This window comes from Chlamydotis macqueenii, chromosome 2, assembly GCF_036417535.1.
Source record: "Chlamydotis macqueenii isolate bChlMac1 chromosome 2, bChlMac1.mat, whole genome shotgun sequence".
In the NCBI taxonomy this organism is placed as follows: Eukaryota; Metazoa; Chordata; class Aves; order Otidiformes; family Otididae; genus Chlamydotis; species Chlamydotis macqueenii.
This window is the reverse complement of record NC_141557.1, coordinates 64,434,216-64,453,278: the sequence shown is the minus strand read 5'-3', so window position 1 is coordinate 64,453,278 and position 19,063 is coordinate 64,434,216. Positions and strand designations below refer to the sequence as shown.

Below are 19,063 nucleotides of genomic sequence, written 5' to 3'. Positions count from 1 at the left end.
TTAAGCTGTCTTTGTGCAATCCCTAATAAAAGGGGTGGGGTCGGGGGAGGGGGGGGTCCTCTGAAGGACTGCCACAATGCCAAACCCCAAATGCTGATATTCAAGTTCCATATAAATCTTAGGTAACATTTTTAGCCACTCACTTGAGTTTCTTGAAGGCTTCCCTGCCACCAGCCACATACTGCTCTCCGCTCTGAAGCTCCTCAAGTTCCCGGACACGATGCCCACCGCGAGGGGTATAGATGTTACGCACAGCTCCAAAGGGCGCCTTCACCTCGCCTGTCACCTCTTGCAGAAAGACCTCAAAGTTGGACACTTTCTTCTCATTGATGACAATGCGTCGCCCCGGGAAGAACGGGTCCCCGTTGCGATACACCAGCACTCGCTTCACCACCGGCTGCGAGAGCCACGACCCCTTTGTGCTGGGTCTTGTCATGCTCGGTGGCTTCGGACCTCCAGCGCAGATCAGGCCGCCCCGACGCGCTGCCTGCACCTGATGATACAAGAGACTGTTCCTGCCTCAGCACCCCTCTCGCCTCCGCCCTGACAACTGCCTGCCACGGGCCAAGCGCCCACACCCACTCCCACGCCGGGGCCTGGGGACCAGTGCCCACCTCCAGGGAGGCAGAGGAGGGAGCCCTGCCCCGCGGGGAGGGATTTCGGCCTCCCCGGGGCTTACGGCACAGCTCTGCTCAGCCCGTGACAAGCGGCTCCTCCTTGGCAACCGGCCGCTGCTGCTCCCTGGCGCCTGGGGAGGTTAACGGGGGCTACGCTAACCCAGGCGAAGAAAAAAACAACAAACCCACCACCGTTGCATGGAAGTAGATCCGAAACAGCAGGAAAATGGACTGCAAAGGACCCATGGCCTCCCAGGGTGTTTATCCTCTGGGTTTGCCATTAGGGAAAGCGGCTTGCTGCTACCACTCGGGTTTCCTCGGGAAACTTTATCCCGCATGGGCTCGCCCTCCCCCTTGCCCAGCCAGGAGACTGGCAGACCCAGAGCTACCGGCCTCACGAGGGGCAGGGCAGCGCAGGGGCCAGCACAAAACACGGCTGACTTCTTCACCAGGCGATGGCTGGGGGAAAGGAGGACGCGGACGCGTCGTGCCCAGCGGGACGCGGGGGCAGAGGGAACCGGACCCAGGGCCCCGCACCTGAGCCAGGGAGGGAAGTCCCCGCTCTGCCTCCTCCTCCTTGACAACCGGGCCGCTGCCTTCCGCCGCCTCTCCTCTTCAGCGCGCCGGGGCTCCCCGCCGTAAGGGAAAGACCGGCCGCCTGAACTGCCCTGAGACCGGAGCGGCGGCGCGTAAACATCGAGCCGGCTCAGCGCTTCTACAGTGACCGGGGCGGGGAAAAGGCGGCGGCCGGGCCGCGCCGGGCGAGGTGGAGCTGCTCGGCGCTAGGGGGGCCCTGCTGGCTCGCAGCCGTTACCCTCCGGTAACGGTTCCCGACCCTGCCGCCGCGGGGCCACCCGTCTCAAGGGTGTCGGTGGGTAACAGGATTGACAGGCCGCGAGTCCGGCCCCTCACGGGCTCTGGCTGCGCCGCAAAGGGCCGGGAGTTGGAGGCGGCGGCTCTGCGGGCTGGCGCCTGCCGCGGCGCTGTGGCGGGCTTGGCTCCGCCGGAGCGAGCGGAGGAGCAGACCGCCTGAAAAAACACTTACTTCATTCCCATCTGGCCCGCTCTTCTTGCGGTTTCTTACCAAAGGGCTCGGCTTTTTCCCTCTCAAGAATAAAACAGGCCTTTACTAAACCTTCCAGATCGAGGTCGTGAAAATGCCAGGCAGCTGGCCCGGGCAAGCCACAACCGTCACCAAAAGGCAATGTCTACGACACAAATGGCTTCAGGCTCTCTGCCCTGGCTTCTTTTCCGTGTGCCTTAGCTGATTCTGATCTGTGCTTTCTCCACAGGAGATATAGTATTGGTGCCTGGTTTTGCCTTTGCTTCTTTATTACCATCTAACGATTACCACTTGTGTGTGCAGGATGGTCCATGTACAAAGCAAACGGACTACTGAAAAAGCATCCCTACTGTTACTTATTCCATTCTTATTTTCCTTCTTCTTAGTTATTAAAAATCCCACCTGAAAACTGGATCTTTGCTCCAAGCCACCTGTTGCCGTTTGCGGTTTATATTTCCTGCAATTCAGAAATAGAGCTGGGCCGTGGTCTTGCAGGGAAAAAACATATCAGTGGGGTTGAAATTAGGCTTTAGACTACACAAATTCGTTGCATATATGTATGGACAATCGATTTATTTTTTTTTTAATGTGCCTACTAACGTGATGCTTTCTTTTTGAGATGATACATAAATGTTATGGACGCTGAGTGCTTTTCCCCCATCTTATCATCTGAATGGGCAAAATGTGCTCGTAACACACAACTAAACTCTACTCGCCCAGTATTCAGGTAAGTTTATTTAGTTTTTTGCATTCCTGAAATACTGAAAAGCTTTTCAGTACTCCTGGCATTCTTTGGTTAAGTGAGGCTGTTGTAGTTTGTTTTCTTAAGAATCTGGGATCTATCACAAAAGCTAATATCACTTCTGCTGAGCTGGCCCAAATCTGCAATTCTGTCTGGATAATTTCAGTTAACCAGACACAGAGGTGACTTGTCCCACTAAACCAAGCTCAAATTCAAAATACACCATGAACAATAGCCTGATAAATCAGAATAATATCCTTGGGCACACTTTATTTTTAACGAAAGTACATCACCAGAATAAACCAGAAGAACAATAGACAAAAAATGTAAAATAACCCATTTGTGGTTCAAAGACCATAATGTAAAGTCAAATTTGGTTAATGTTGCACTTTTTCCTAAGACAAACAATTTCTATAATTCTACATAGTAGATACAGTATGGCATCTACGAAAAATATGTTAATATACATATTAAGGACCAGATCCAACCTCTACCATCATCAAAAGACTCCCTTGTATTTCACAGATAGATATATCAGATCATGAAATCATCCTGATCCTATTTTAATGTGAAACTATTTAGAACACTTCGTAAACAAGTGATCTACTTGAAGCTACATTTTCCTTGCTAATTCTCAGCCAAACATCTCCAGACTCTCCAATGTTTGGGAAGTAAGAGATGAGTCTCTGATGTGTCCAAATGAATTCTGACTATAGAGAAGTTCTCTTTACTTGAAAACACTTGAGGCATGCTGGGGACATGACTTTCGGCTCTACTTTTTAATGCCATTTGCTTTGCTCTTTCTAGGAAGCTACATAATGAAATATAGTGACTTTGATTCCACTGGATTTTTGTGACACTTTGGGTACAAGAAGCCATAAAACTTGTGAGAAAATAAACAAAAAATGCCTTCAATTCAAACTGAATTCCTTTAATGGCCCCTTTTCCCCACTGATTATTGCAAGACTAAAACTGGTCTAGACCTTCCTACCTGGAATTGTTTAGTGTACAGTAATGATTGTGCTTCCAAATGGATTTCAACATGTGATGGAAGGAATTTTTCTTTCCTTTTATCTTGCCTCCTTTGATGGCAAAATTACCCCCTTGCTGTGAGTTACAACAGGGCAGTTAACCATTACAAAAAGCAATTTTAGGGTGAGGGAAGTCAAATATGCTACTCTTACTGTTTTAACAGTTAAATGTCTCTGCTTGCTGTTTTCTTCTGACTAATAAAGGGGAGAACCAAGCATATTACCATCCTCCAATTATTAGTGTTTAACATTGATCTCTTGCAACCTGAAATAAAAAATTTTATTTAAAATATTCTTATGTGTAAACATAACAAATGCTAGTGACTTTCACATTGTTCTGCAGTCAAATGTCAACCGTCTGCTATTTTGTGCCAATTCTACCACTTCTGGTGATCTTAGGCCTAATTTGCAATCACATATCTTCTTTGGCATAGGAGTGAGCCACTGAATATTTTACTTGTGCACCCGTTTCAACACTTGGGCTACTCCAAAATCCTGTTAGTCTTTGAACATAGTTCAAATCCTGTTAGTCTTTTAACACACTAGTTATAATCACTTTTGTGGACTGCAATAAATTACCCCTTAAATGGTACCAGAGCATTGCTAGCCTTAAAGCAGTCCAGAACTGGTGGGCAAAATCTTTGTCCAAAACTGGGAGAATGTTACGAATCCTTTGAAGAATTGTAATAGAGAATTTTGTCCGTAGTTTTACATACCTAACAGCTATGCCTCTAAGGACTTCCTATTTCCCTCTATAACTTTACTTGAGTTGCAGTGGAATTGCACCATTTTCTTACAGCAACCCCTTCAAATTCAGCCCCTGAAAAGCAACCATGACTGTCCAGTCCACTGTGGGCCACAGAGCTCACTATTTCACACCAACCTTTTCAAAACAACATTTTATATTTTCTTCAGTAATAGGAACAAAGCAGAATGAAACCAATGTTTACAATGCAGTATAAAGTTAGTATGTTTTCCATCTTGCCTAAATACAGCCACTGTCCGAAAGCTGAGAAAAGCTCAAACACTAGCCCACGATAGCAGAGCCTCCATCCATGAGAATCTGCTCCATCCAGCCTTTCCAGGGCCTGACCTGTTATACCCACTATTGTTTCAGTCTCTAAGCCATCTCTTCTCACATTCTCAACAATAACGAGACAAGCTGCTGAACCCACTGACACTATGAAGATAAATGCAGAGACACATAATCTTTTTATGATAAGAGTAATGTCAGACCTCTCATCTGACTTGATGTTGATGCATGAGACCACAACAGTCAGGTCGTGTGTCAGGATCACATGATGGACCTGAGGTCACGTAACAAACACATGTTGGGGGATGTGATGAGAACAGAGCCGTGGTATAGTGACATGGCATAAACAGAGTCACTTTTTCTGCAGCAAAATGCTGTGAGGTGTCTGCCATTTCAGGACTGGGAAAGATTTTGCAGCTTGTTGCAGTCTCTGACAGGGCTCAGGCACATCAGGATTGATGAAATGTTCAAATCATACACGAAGAGATAATTTCCCTGGAGACAGACATCTATATGCTTTTCTACTGTAATTTTACCAAAAAGCTCTCTGAGCTTTTCCTCAGAAGGGATTTATAAAGACTCCTCTGATGATACCTGCAATTTCCTTCTATGGCTGTGTGGGTTTTTTTTGGTGTTTGTGCTCTTTCTCTTCCACGTACCGCAGCTGCAACCAGACCAGTCTCTCAAGTCTGCACTGACATTCAGCCAGCAGTGGGACTAGATACTCACATCATTCAGCGTCACAAATGGCTTCTGATTTGGATGGCAGTTTCATGGCTAAGCAACCCCGAGCGGGAGCTGTCTTCTCATTGTGGCTGAGTGGAGAACAGCCATCGTGCTCATTTCTGTCAGTGAGCTTCTTCCACAAACAGCAGATGAGCTTGACCCAAGATTTTTTGGATTAAATAACAGCAAATTGCTCCCAAAGGTTGGCACTGCAGGACAGTCAGGATACCTGACACACGCGTACAGCGGAAGCAACAAGCACCTTGAAGGCATTTAGAGCTGCAATGGATAGATAGCAGTTCTAGATCTCAGGTTCTCTTTTGTTAGCAGCAGTATGAAGTCAGACATTCTAGCTATGCTTCGTCGCTTAACCCTGCCTGCCAGTTGACACCAATGCGTTGCCTTCACCTCTAAAGACAGAGGTGATATTTGATTATTCCAGGCAATTGTGATGACTGATAATGCAGCTATTACGAGATACAATACCAATACTTAACTGGCATCTTGGCCTATTATATCGTACATGTCAAAGTTGATATCAATATATATTTGGTGTGAAAGTTACGTCATCTTATTTCCAACACTTCTGTTGTGTAAGCAGCCAGAATAACAGATGGACAAAGGAAAATAAACAGATCAAGCCAGTATCTTTTCCCTTTTTTTTTGCTGAGAAGTGTGAAATGTCAGCTGTGTGAGACTTACTGCAAATTCATTACATGTAAATTTCTGGCGGATATTCTTCAGATGCTCCCCTAGCTTTTGCATTCAAAACATACAGTGTCAACATAAGCTGCCCTTAGTTGCCAGCAACGGTGTATGTTCATTTCCTGCTCTCTGGTGTTATTTTCTGTGCTGTCTGGTATTTGCAAATTTTGTTTAAGTATCTCTGACATCCACGACTATTAAATTAGTCTTGTACATACTGCCACCTGCTGTGATTGACCAAAACTGGAGCTTAAATACTCCATTCCAGTAGATTTCAGCTTTTGATCAAGTACAAAGGCAGACTGCTTGCATTCAGGCATGCTTGCCCTGAAACGGAAAACCTCTGATGGCTTCAGTCTACACAAAGATGCTGTATGTAACTACTAAGGAACTTTTAAAATTACTTCCTTGTGAAGTCATTTATCTTTGCACAAAGTGTGTGTAAACTGTCCTTCTGATTCTGTACCTGTGAATTCACTTTGAACAAATGCTCGCCTATGGTTAGGGTTAGGGTCAAGGTTAGGGGGCATGCACTCAAACGCACACACAAACACACAGACGATGTGGTGTGGGAAAGCAGGGGACAGCGTGTGCGCTCAGGTGACTTCCCTTTAAGTTACAGCACAGCCGAGAGTAGAATTTGGCCCCAACTCCCTTGTCTTCAAAACCCAGACCACTGTTCAGGAGGGTGTTTAGATTTGTGCAGTCCTCTTGGGGCAGCCACGCTGTACGAATCATTTCATTAGCAGCATAATCACTTCCTCTTGTATTTCCTCACTAAGTGGGAACGAGTGCTGTGAGTACATTTGGATAGTGTGTCCCGCTGCAGGGCTCTCAGCACTGGCTTTGCCTCGGTGCCAACTGACGTGCCACAGCAGAACCAGCCAAAAGCTGTCTGCATTATCCTTTTGCGCAGGAAAGCTGCAGTTTAAAATAAATTAGCAGTGGAAGCTGCTATGTTACTAACGAAACTTAAATCTCAAACATCCAGCCTGTCTCTCTATTTCAGGTATGCGCGTAGGGCAAGGAAACCCAATGGCAAGACCTTTGCTGGGGGCAGAATTGTTCCACACTTGGAAAACTCCCCACACGTTAAAAGCAAAACCTCCATCAGACAGCCGAGCGCGGTAGGGCAAATCCCCGCCACCAGGAGGTTTCCGCGCGTTACGGGACGCTTCGGGTGGCGGGGGGAGGGCCCGGGGCTGCCCGGGCCTTGCGGGGAGAGCTCCGCCGTTGCGGACCCGCACACGCCGCGGTGACCGGCTGTAGGCTACGGCCGCCGCGCTGCTACCGGCCCCGCCTCCAGGTAGCGCCCGCCGGGGTAGAACTGCAGCCCGGCCGCGCCCAGGCACCGCCGGGAAGCCGCCCTCGGCCGCGCTCCTCCCAGGCTGCGGGGCGGGGTAACCCCGTGGGCCGCCCGGGCTCCTCCTGCGCCGCGGCTGCGCGCTGGGAGCCGGGCCGGAGCGGGTGGTGCGTGCCCATGCTGCGCGCCGGGCTGCTCCCCCGCGCCCTGGGCCGCCCCCGCGGGGCTGCGCGGGGCTCCTCGTCCTGCTGCTGCTGGGCGGGCGGCGGGTCCCGCCTGCGGGCCGCCCTGGGCCTGCCGCCGGGACAGGGCCGCCCCACGGGGCTGGCGGTGCCGCCGTGTGCCCGGGGGCTGCGCTGGGCGGGTGAGCCGTTGGGCTGGCCCTGGCGTGGGCTGGGGCTGGGGCTGGGGCGGGTCGGGTCGGGCCGGGCCGGGCCGGGTTTGCCGCCCGCCGCCCTCTGCGGCCAGGCCCCGCCGGGTCCGTGCCCCGGCAGGCCTCGCCGAGCGGGTACCGCTGTCAGGGAGGGAGGGAGGGAGGGTGACAGCCCGGCCGGGGACTGGGAAGCCAGAGCGGCTGCAGCCGCACTCGGTGCGGTAACGGCGTCCTGCCCGGGCTGTGCGGGACGGGCATTGAGCTCCTAGGGGCCTTGTAAAACCATCGAGGGTTCTTGGTTTCTGTGCCAGGGCGTTACGGAGATGGCTTGTAGCGGGGCACCACGTAATGAAAGTGCATGTGCTGGCAGTAGACATGCGTTGTCTTCCTTTAGGTGATTTTTATCAGCGTGCCACAACAGAGGCCTCCCAAGCCACCTTAGCTAGTGTGTCTCCTGTTTTTGCAGTGGTAAGTACACGCGAGCGTTTCCGCCAGCGAGGGCAGCTTGTGCAAGATGACAGTGCTCTTTCACAGTTGGGGTTTTTTTTTGCTCCAGGTATCATGAGCAAACTGATTAGTCTCCCAAAGAATGTCCCTAGTTCGAAATGGTTGCTTTAAGGTATTCTGACTTGAGGGACATTTTGGTATACAGCTTTCATCAAGATGTTTTTCTAAGGTAAAGCATCTACTGGAAGTTCTCTTGCTTTAACTGTGAAGGCAGGTGAAATCTTAAAAGTGCTGCAGTCAGAAGATTTCTTGTTAAGCTTGTTGAGGCTTTGTAATTTATTTTAATTCTAAGCAAATGTGGCATTTGGGAAAAAAAAGACCTGCTCTATATATTCTTTTTCCAAATGAGTCTGAAGGGCGTTTGCAGACTGCATAATAGACAGTAGCGCGTGTGAGGGAAGGTAAGGCCTCCTTGTCAAGAATGACAAGCTTTGTTCTGTGTGCAGCTAGGTCTTTGTGGCCACATAACACCTGTTGCAGCATTACTGGAATGTATGCTCAGGTATGTTTCATTTGCTTTTGGAAAGTTATTTTTAAAGCCAGTAATATAGAATTTAGCTCCATGGTTTATGAGCAAAACAGCAAACTTTCTGATTAAACCAGACCTGACAATCTTTCCAATCAAATAATTTACAACTGTTAAATGAATAATCTGAAGGACAAGTGCTACGACAAGAAGGTTTTAAGTACAGGTTACTAGCTGAATCGCATGTTAACGCAATACTTGACGTGGACACAAGGCCTAACTACCCAGTTCATGGTAGTCTTTACCTTTTCAATTTTATTTGTAAATTTTTCAAATTGCTCTAGAGGAAGTAACAAAATTTGTAATCCAAAATGTAAGATGGCCTTTCATGCCAAAACAAGTCTGATCCTCAGTAAATCACCTTCTTGGCAAGGTTTACATAGGAACATTGTCATGCAGATGACGCTGGGTTTGTTCCATTTGTGTGCAAACAGTGTAATAGATGGCAATTTGGTGCAATGTTTTTTTTTTAATTGGGACGAACTGTGAAGAGAGGAGATTAAAAAGTTGCTTTTTCTTCATAATGTATTTTCAATTTGACTTCTAGGCAAGTGCAAACAATTTTTGACATTTTTTTTCTTGATTTATAGTAGTTCTGTGAAAAAAATATTTTTTTCCCACTCCTTTAGATGAAGCTTGATAAAGAAGGAAATACTACCTATTTTGGTGAGTTTTCGTTGTAGTTTTGTTTGTTTGTTTGTAGCTTATTTTGGGTTTTTTTTTTAACTTTTTAAGAAAAGCCCAATTGGGAATCTACGTGGAGCAGAATATTACATTTGGGATACTTTACCATGTTTATTTGAGATGTTACAACATTTTCTCTGTTTTACTGCCTTTTGTTGGCCTTCGTAGCATCTTTATCATTACAGTTTTTGTATATTGTAATTTAATCTTTTGAAAATAAGATACACCATCTTGCACAGGAAGGTCATTTTTACTTTGTCTTTTCCCTTTTTGACCAGCATGCTACTTTCCCTGCCTTGTATTTCCCTTCCTTTAGGATTATGTGTGCTTTCTCAAACCATTCACTTGGTTCCTCACATGGAATTAGTTGTTATGGCCAACTTTCTCACTTACGTCTAGAATTTTTCTCTTTCCACTCGAGATACAGTCTTCTAAACTTTGTGAAAAATAAATTGCATTGAGGAATCAGTTGGAGGAAAACCATTTTAAAGATAGCACAGCTTTTTTTTTCCTTTTGTGGGACTGAATAACAGACTAAAATGTAATTTCAGAACATACATGCTTGTCCCCTAAATGTCTTAATCTAAAAATATTTTTATGATAGAAAAAAAGAAAACTGAATTGTACCAGGAATTGGGTCTTCAAGCTCGAGATCTAAGATTTCAACACCTAATGAGCATTGCAACTAGGAACAACAGGATCATCATGAGGATGGAGGTAATGCTTTCCCTATGTCTGAGTGTAAACTTGAACCATGTCTTATCCTTGCACTTGCATTTTCTTGCATGGTTCTTTTAATACCAGCTTTCTGTGACATGTATTCCAGCAGAAAATGTGTCTTTGGAGCTTTATCTAGTAATCAGATGTACAGGTTTATGATCATGTACGTATTAATGGGGCGTAGGAGAAACGTCGCTAACATTGTGACAGAAGTAAAGGCTTACAAGGAGCCTCCTCTCGATCGTACCACTACTAGCACAGTGCTGCGACGGAACTATGGGGAATGCACTGGTGCGCAGTTAGCATGAGATTCTGTTCTTTTCCTGCCTAAGACGTTTGAAGAGCGGCTTTATCAAAGCCTACATTATCAAATGCACTGCCGAGTCATGAGAAGACAGAAATCTTCAGAGGTTTTTTTTTTTTCAGACTCCTCTATTTACTGTCTTTTTCAGTTCTTGAAGGCTGTCATAACACCAGAGTTTCTTCTGATATTAGATTATCGTAATTTAAATCTGGAACACTGGCTCTTCAATGAACTAGCATCTCAGCTGGCTGGGGAAGGTCAGCTAGTTACATATTCCCTGCCCTTTGAGTTCCGAGCTATAGAGGCAATCCTGCAGTACCGGGTGAGCTATCTTATTTTTATTTAAGTTGGTTTTGATGATGTTGCTTCATAAAAAGGACAGTACTATTTTCTTCTTGTGTTAATATTTATACATACACATTTTATATGTATTTCCCACTTAACGGAGGAGGTCTTCTTTTGATTTTTGGCTTTTGATGGTTTAGTTTTTATGGGCTTGTGTGTATGTGTGTTTCCCAAGGAAGTGCTAATTGGAAAGTTCATTTTCGGAACAACATAAGGACGGATGCAATGGCTTGACTGTCATTTGGACAGATAAAAAGCAAGTCAGAGTACCTGCCTTTCTAGAGATATGCTTTAGCTGAAATAGAAGTCACGCAGAAGTGCTGAGGTTTTTTGGCCTTTTGGGCAAGAGTCAGATAATGAGTTCTAGCTATTTTTAAAAATCTGTACTTGCTACTGCTAGTATGATATTTCTAGACAAATAGTGTTTTAGCTTTGTCACCCTATTGGTGCAGTTGTCATTTGCTTTCAGTTCAGTGTAAATAATTTCTATAAATACTCTATTTTGAACTGACTTTATCTTGTAAGTGGTATCCCTAGAGCAAGTATATCCCAGGCATTGGAAAGCAGATTGTGTTAGCTGCCTGTTACTGTGAATTCTGTGTTCAGAAATAGGAGTCAGTTGCCCAAGTCATTCTAAAGGGATTGCTTTAATTCTTATGAAGGATCATGTTGTTATCTAGATCAGCAAACTGCAGGGGAGACTTAACACTTTGCAGCCTCAGATCCTTGAGACACTGGAAGCTCTAGTGGACCCCAAGCTTTTGTCTGTGGATAGGAGTAAACTACACATTCTCCTGCAAAATGGCAAGAGGTAAATAAGAGTAAGCTGTGAAGAGACTAGAAGATGACCATAGAAAATTATGTGCAATGAAATGTTAGAAAAATGGTATCTGATACTAATTTCCTACATTACTGTAATGCTGGGTTGTGCATCTTATTTATAAATGTAAAAATCGGTATTTGAAATGCCTAGGCATACGGGGAAAAACAGGAGAAGGGAAATCTATTCTGAGTTGTCAGAAATACAGTCAAGCTTCTTCCATAACATCTAATAGAACAAAGTAATACCAAAGAGTACAAAATAAGACCTGATAGAAGGTGATGTCATAATGACATCATGAAATGTTCCACTTAGTGTAAAACAAGATTAGCCTTTGGATCTAGACTTTAAGGTTACTAGTACTAATACAATACTAAGGTTCCTTTGTGCGTTAGCCCCTCTGACATGACAGTGCACATATGCACTCCCTACATGCTCACAGAGCGCTCTTTTTTTTTTTCTGACTTAGGAGTGTATCCAGAAAACACATCTGAATCCCTTTCAGTGTGTGTCTGTAACTTGCTGGTCCCCAGATGGGTCACTACCACCAAGTGCGTGGCCTGTAGAGAATTTTTTGAAGGAGCTCTTAGACCCCTGCAAGGAAATCTTCCCTGGCCACTCTGTCTGGCGAGGGTGCTGGCTGGCAAGCTCATTTGTAAATTACCTTTGTGCACTGGTGCCAGTGGGGATTACTTGACTTTTTGCCTGTTCTCTCTTCAGCTTGTCAGAACTGGAAACAGATCTTAAAGTTTTCAAAGAAACAATTCTGGAGATCTTAGATGAAGAAGAATTAATAGAAGAGCTCTGTCTATCTAAATGGACTGATCCACAAGTATTGTATGTATATTTTGAAACCACGTACTTTTCTAAAAGTGTGTTTTGTTTAAGGAGAACTTGAACACTAAACCAGGTGTTCTCTACCAAAACAGAAAGAAAAAGACTTTCTAATTTTTTAGAGGCCTAGTTCTTGCTGTTTCAGAAATTGTTATATTTGTCATTTTGGAGAGGGACTCCATTAGCACTAGTCATATTACACAGTTTCAAGTAGGTTTTGGCATAGCACTAGGTGAGTTCATCTAGTATGTAATGAGATGGGAGCAGGATAGCCGGAGGAGAAAAAGAAAATTGTATTTAAATATTGGGCATACAGACATGGTTTACATTTAAGCACGTGACAAAAACTACCTTTCAAGTCCTTTGTGAAGCTGCTGAATGATACTTTTGTCTAACCACTTTGCATGTGGATATTGATACTGTTGACACAGTATTGTGTGTTTGAAATCAGGAGATGGTTTCTTGCCCTGCAGAGAGTAGTCTAACTATGCAGCATAAACTCAGTGTTTCAGAAATACGGAAGTGGTTTGCATTTCTAATGCATCTGCTGGAGCAGTATTGGGAGAGCTCTGAATTCCAGGCTGCTCTCTAGCCAGCAGCTGGTCTTTGTCCTGGTTTTGCTCACAGCCTTCCTTTGGACTTAACACAACAAGCTGCTGGCAAATCTCTTCTCACCTCATGGTAGGCATTGTGTAGGGAACATCTAGGTCACCTTACACTCTCATGTTGGGAGAAACCTGAAGTCATCCCTTCTTTCAAACACCATCATTGCAGATGGATAGGAGAGAAGGCTGAAGGTTGCCTAAAGAGCACTGGAGCCGCACTATGGGATGTAGCGAGGCAGTCTGTGCACAGGGCACACTAGGAAGCACTAGGCACAACAACACATTTGCAGGCAGGCTGGCAGTATGGGGACAGCTCTTTTGGCCCCAGAATTGGTGCAGGTGATGTGTGATATTTTACGAACTCAAGAAGCCCGAGAAGGTGTGTAGGAACCCAGTTAGGCATATAGGTACCATCAGGAGGAATGGTGAGCTGAGCCCAAGAAGCAGAAAGACAAGGCAGACGTCTTTGTGTGAAGGGGTGGCAGACTGTCAAAGACTCATGAGACAGATGGAGGCTAATTAATGAAAGCAAATGAGGTGGCAGTTATTTTCAAGTCCATATGCCTGTTGTTTCACTTTGTATGTCCACAGAGGAGTGATATAAAGATACTCATCAAATAAGACCTTGAGCTGTATCTGCAGTACAGCAGATAGTGCTCTAAGGCTTTCAAGTCTGCAGCTCCTCTCATCTGTGTGCAATAAAAATCTCAAGGTCTGAAGGGCTTTAAAATCAGCCTAGCTAACTTAAAGTTTCTGCTCCTTAAGAGAGATACTAGAGGCTCTGTTAAAGGTCCTCAGGGATGTTATGTGGCTTGATTCTTAAGAAATTTCACTTATTTTATCGGAAAACTGTTTCAGGGAGGTTCCTTTAACAGTCAGCAATGCCAGGAGGAGATTATTTAAAAAATTCAGTGTCTCTTCAGAAATGAGGTCATACCACAGAAGAAAAAATTATGAACAATCTTCCTGGCTTTGCTTCTAGTTTTCAAGCTCTTGTAGGTCTTGGGTCCTGCAGCTTTCACCTACACAGTGAACAATCCAGTACACCACCAGAAGCATAGGTACTTGTTCCAGAGAAGGCTGTTGTGCCAGCAGTTGGACCACGAAGTAAGATTAAAGTTTATCAGACAGACTTCACTTAGGAGAGCAGCATCTTCCATTTGACGCCCACTCTCAGGCTGTTTCATGCTTCCAAAACGTTTTGCAGTAATTCCTGTGTATAGCTGAAAAACCTTACAACTAAGCTATTTTAATATCCACCTAAAACACGTCCCTCACCATGTAATTGTTTGTGTGTTGACTTTTGTTTATGTTTTCATCTTGTGAATTTTTGACTGCACTGTTGCCAACTTCAACCACTTGAGGGCACCAAGAAATTAAGCATGTCTTCTCAAAAATGTCCGTGCTTTATAAGAATATAAAGTTTCTATTACTAGAAATATTTATAAATATAACATTGTAACTTCTTAATATCTGAAAAAGTAAGATTTGTGGTGTTGTGCATGCCTTGAGCACATCAAATGCTAACTGCTCTACTGCAAAAAAATTGACTGCCTACGCTGATAGATACAAAAATACGCCTTTTATTTTAAGCTGTTGGTATTGATGGAAGTTCCTCACCTGAAAGATTGCATTTTGAGATCTAGTGTCTGACAGCACTCTTGCTGGCTGTTCCCCACAACTCTTGTGTGCCTTGTCTTAACAGATCAATAATACACTTCTATACAACTTGTAGCTAACCAGAAAAATATAAATTGTTGCTCACAGTGAGGAGAGTACATCTGGGATTGACCATGCAGAGGAAATGGAGCTGCTGCTGGAGAACTATTACAGACAAGCAGAAGATCTTGCAAATGAAGCTCGTGAACTCAGAGTACTGATTGATGACTCAGAAAGCATAATCTTTATCAACCTGGACAGGTTAGCTACCCTACCTGTTGGACTACCAGAAGCTGAGCAGAATTCAGTGCTGCCCAGTCTTTCTCAAATTACTCCCTACAAGGGAGGTTGGGGAATTCCCTCTTCATGAGAGTTTGGAATGAACTTACAGTCACAGCGCAAGAAGCTGCATTGCACTTTTCTTGTCACTGAACTGGATGAAACAAAGCAGCAAGACATCCTAATTAGTATGTGTAAAAACCTCTAGCTAGGCATGAGTTTTCACTAGCAGGAGAAACCAAGCTTCTCCTAAATCCTTCTGGGGAACTATTCGCTAACGGAAATGTCTGCTGATTTAGGGGCAAAATGAAATTCTACTCAGGAAAGTTTGGTGTTAATTCAGCAAAACTGAAACCCTTATTTAAGAGTCTGGCTAGGTGACTCAGGTGTTCAGTACGAGTTGCATTATCACTCTGGAGTGATGCAAGAACGAATTACTTTGGAGTGAGTGTTTTCTGTATGTATGCTACAGTTTTCACTACTGATCAGCTTTCTTACTGAAAAATTGTAGCTTGCATTTGCAAGCAGATGCCACTTTGTCCCTGAGGTCAGTGTTTAATATTTTTTCTCCTCTTTATTGGGGAGTTATCTGTAGACGCAATTGGTGGATGCTGCATCAGGAAACCACAAAAATCCTTTGGGAGAAGACTTGATTATGGAATTCTCCAAAACAAACAGGCTCAAGTTTATAGTCTGCAGCATTTACCAACTCTACTTCTTTGTAAGTATATTCATTTGCAAGGTAACAGTAAATTTTTGTTGCTTGTGAATACAGACCGATAAATTCCAGGCAAGTAGTGGTGAGAGAACGCAAATTTCTGTGGAAATTTACTGTTACGCTGTGTATATACACCTCTAAGAAGTGAGTGATGCTGGAAAGTCTGCTGCTGATTAAGCAGAACCTGCTGCCTTAGAGGTATCCTGATGCAGCAATTTCAAAATGATAGCCTTTTTATAGGGTTTTTTTCACTGGGTTGTCTAATTCCAGCATTACATCCTCTCTTTCGCTCTTTGGTTTTAGTGCATGCTGTTTGGAATTTGAGAATTTAGGCAGCAGATCAATTTTTGGGTTCCTCTTACAGATGTTTCTCCCCTCTTTAGCCACCGTAATGTGATGATGAGGCTGAACCTGCAGCTGACTATGGGGACTTTCTCTCTGTCTCTCTTTGGACTTATAGGAGTTGCGTTTGGTATGAACTTGGAGTCATCTCTTGAAGAGGTAAGGAACGGGTGCTGCTTTTATTAGTGACATAAAACATGGGCCCTGTTTATAGTGTCTTATAGTGCATTTTATATTGAGTACAACTTCATTCTTTCCATAGGTAAAGCTCCAGATTTATATTGGTGTCTGAACATAATTTAGTCCAGTCATTCATGCGTTCATGCAATCACTTTTTTGTAAGCAAATTACTATATGGCTAACTGCACAGTATTGCAGTCTATTTTCATCCACGGAAAAGAAACAGGAAGACAAAATTATGGTTGTATGAGAACTGACTATAAAGCAGTATTCAGGTTTCTTTAATTATTATCTATTCTTCTGAAAAGCCCAGCTTTGTCTTCCAGATACAAAGGTATCTGGCAAGCAGACAGGGCATTTCCAGCACACCAGAGAATACTCTACTGTCAATTACGTGGTTATACCCATACTGGTGGGGGTACAGATGGGGGTTACAAATTTACAATTCTCATGCTATCTTTAAAGCAAAAAAAAAAAAGCTAAAACAAAATAAGAAAAAGACTACTTCTGTTCCAAATCCATTAAATTAAAGGACTGAATTTCCAGACTTCTCCATGAAGGAAGGAGAACTGCATGGGACAGTAACAGAATACGCTAGGGTGATTACTAAATAAAATACTTTGCTATGAAACAGCCCTCTTCCCAAGGTAGGACTTAGCATTGATGGTAAAGTTTAGCCCTTCCCTCCCATAAAGGAGATGGTGGGGAGTGAGAGATCATCTTTGGATAATCCCTTTTCTGAAGAGAGAATTGCATGACTGATGATTGTTCCATCGGTAGGACCCCAGAATATTTTGGCTGGTGACGGGGATTATGTTTCTGGGAAGCGGTCTGATATGGCGGCGCTTGCTTTCCTTCCTTGGGCGGCACCTAGAACCTCCACTACCTCCTCACGTACGTATGGCTGGCTGGGGTTTCTGCTTCAGACTCTGCATGTATGGTTAATTTCTAAAGCAGGAAATAACCCGTTGTAGAGGGGCGGGCCAGAGAGCTTGGGGAAATTCAGCTCAGTTTCTGTTCCTTGACTTGACAGGTGGGAAGCCCAGCACTGGCAAAGATACACTTGAGCAGTAAGATATTGCTCAGCATTGCCAGCAGTGAAGCTGCAGGCTGTTCCTTGAGACATGCTGTATGTACTTTCACCTAGTAGCCCAAAGGAAGCTGAGGCTAATGGTAGAAGCAGCCCTAATTTTTCTTCTCAGCTGCCACAGCAGTCTGTTCATAGTGACGGACATCATGCATGCCGCCTTCCTTCTGCCACCTGCATACTAACTCTGGATCATGTGATCCCTGTCTCATAAAAGAGAAAAAGATAAAAGGATGATGAGGACAGATGCCAGCTGCAACATCTCTCTGGAGAATGATGCCATGGTCATGATGTCCTGACTCCCAGTCCAAAGTTTAGAATACCTACTCCCACGCCCACCAGCCATCTTTGCCATTGCTGCTGATGGCATCATAGAGCCTTAATCTGCCAAGATGTATGAAGATTTCAGAGACCACCTTCAGGTTAACAAGATTTTGTATAAGTAATTTTCCCTGTTCACTACCCTTTCCTGCCAAAGCTTAGGGGACGGTATTGTCTAGCTTGGTTCTGTTTTGCACTCTAATATTTGTAAGAGAAGTATCAGTGGATTCAAAAGTTGCTACAAGTGACTGAAGAAAGGGAGACGCAGATAAACTCCCCTTCTTCCCTTCTCTCCCTTGCCACTGCGAGGCAGATGGAAGGAGTTTGTTGTGGATTGCTGACTATGGCTACAACTAACTGGATTATCCTCAAGTGCTGCTCAGAACCAACTCCAGCACATACTGACTCTGGCTTTGAGAAATGTACTGAAAGACATAGGAGGGAGAAGCCAGAGACAGTGTTCTGAAAATAAGAGGAGAAAAATCAGGATCTGTGAAGCTTTATTTCCTTTTGCTGCATATAGAGCAGCTTCTCAGTGTAATCACAGGCTATTTTGTATCTTGCCTAGGTTCCTGCAGTTTTGAAAAAATCCCAGCCAGCAGCTACAAGAGCAGAGATAAAGAACAACCTTAAAGCGGAAACATTTGGGCTGAGCAGAAGCACATTAACAAACCAGTAGGAACAGCAGGAATGAAGAGACTTACTGTTACAGGGTGGACTTTGGACACTTTCCTTGCATTTGTTCTTCCTTACTGAAAACTGCAAGAATTGCTAAACTTGCTAATTTAATACATATTTTGTGCCAAAAACCTATGGTGAGATTTCAATGCTTACACACAGAAGGAGAGGAACACAAGGGAAAACGGTGACATGCTTTACACAGTCGTCTTGCGTCCACCCCACGTATGCTCCATTAGTTTTCTGTATCACATACATGTACTTATTTTTTGGACATTCTCATTTCAAGGGTTTCTGTCAAACGCTTCTTCACGTAATGTCCTTTCTTAAAGAAAGAGAACAGTATTTTGAGCTTAAAGGATGACAGCAGTCAGCATTCATCAATAATTATGGTTTTGAGCTGCAGATTTAGGAATCTGACTTCAAATATCAAAGAAAAATCCACCCCAAAAGTTGCCTTTTTAATAGATTTTCTTAAAGGCCTTATTTAATTGCAGAGAACAGATTTTCCAAAGCAAAAAGTCTACCTGCATCTCTTGTGAAGCATCACTTCTAAACTGGCAGTAACCAGAAATAATAATTTCCCTTATTTTAAGTGAGCAAAACCAGGCTTTGAAATGTAGCTACTTATCCTGGGTGGTCCTTAACAATTAATTCAGACCCCAAACATAGCCAGTTTTAGTAACAAGAAAAGAAAGCCTAATGATAATTTGCACTTGTGCTTGCCATCTGCCACTATTTCAACAGGCATTGATACAGCTGCAATTTAACAACTCCTGTTGTCATAACGACTGATTCAAACACTGACAAAAATCAGCAGACCAGTTGATTTCTCTTAAGCTGGGCTCTGCTTTCTCCCTT

The 19,063-nt window shown here is 44.2% G+C and overlaps 2 protein-coding genes and 1 long non-coding RNA gene across 8 annotated transcripts in view; 2 read left to right on the top strand and 1 right to left on the bottom strand.

Annotated features, from left to right (window-relative positions):
- DCDC2 (doublecortin domain containing 2) overlaps positions 1 to 503 on the bottom strand; it is a 56,861-nt gene extending 56,358 nt beyond the window's left edge. For both annotated transcript variants that reach the window (XM_086741779.1, XM_086741780.1), the window contains exon 1: positions 144 to 503. In XM_086741779.1, the coding sequence (XP_086597905.1) occupies positions 144 to 436 (293 nt within the window). In that variant the 5' untranslated portion in view covers positions 437 to 503. The remainder of the gene's footprint in view (positions 1 to 143) is intronic.
- A 764-nt stretch (positions 504 to 1,267) lies between these two features.
- LOC147601676 (uncharacterized) lies at positions 1,268 to 5,857 on the top strand. Of its 2 annotated transcripts, none has more exons than XR_015257786.1 (3): positions 1,268 to 1,488; positions 2,300 to 2,407; positions 5,151 to 5,857. It is a non-coding gene; the product is annotated as an uncharacterized LOC147601676 (long non-coding RNA). The 2 variants fall into 2 exon arrangements; XR_015257787.1 differs by lacking the exon at positions 5,151 to 5,857 and adding an exon at positions 3,230 to 3,343.
- A 1,540-nt stretch (positions 5,858 to 7,397) lies between these two features.
- Positions 7,398 to 18,333, top strand: MRS2 (magnesium transporter MRS2). 4 transcript variants are annotated; one of them, XM_086743152.1, is made up of 11 exons: positions 7,398 to 7,584; positions 7,988 to 8,061; positions 9,256 to 9,292; positions 9,915 to 10,027; positions 10,483 to 10,656; positions 11,360 to 11,490; positions 12,220 to 12,336; positions 14,706 to 14,858; positions 15,978 to 16,095; positions 16,897 to 17,010; positions 18,093 to 18,333. In XM_086743152.1, the coding sequence occupies exons 1-11, from the start codon at positions 7,398 to 7,400 to the stop codon at positions 18,201 to 18,203; spliced, it is 1,329 nt and encodes a 442-aa protein (XP_086599278.1). In that variant the 3' UTR covers positions 18,204 to 18,333. The 4 variants fall into 4 exon arrangements, with proteins under 4 accessions (XP_086599278.1, XP_086599281.1, XP_086599280.1 ...); XM_086743155.1 differs by lacking the exon at positions 7,398 to 7,584 and adding an exon at positions 8,150 to 8,269 and having other exon boundaries at positions 7,851 to 8,061; XM_086743154.1 differs by lacking the exon at positions 7,398 to 7,584 and adding an exon at positions 8,150 to 8,269 and having other exon boundaries at positions 7,851 to 8,061; positions 9,217 to 9,292.
- Positions 18,334 to 19,063: the final 730 nt, after the last annotated feature.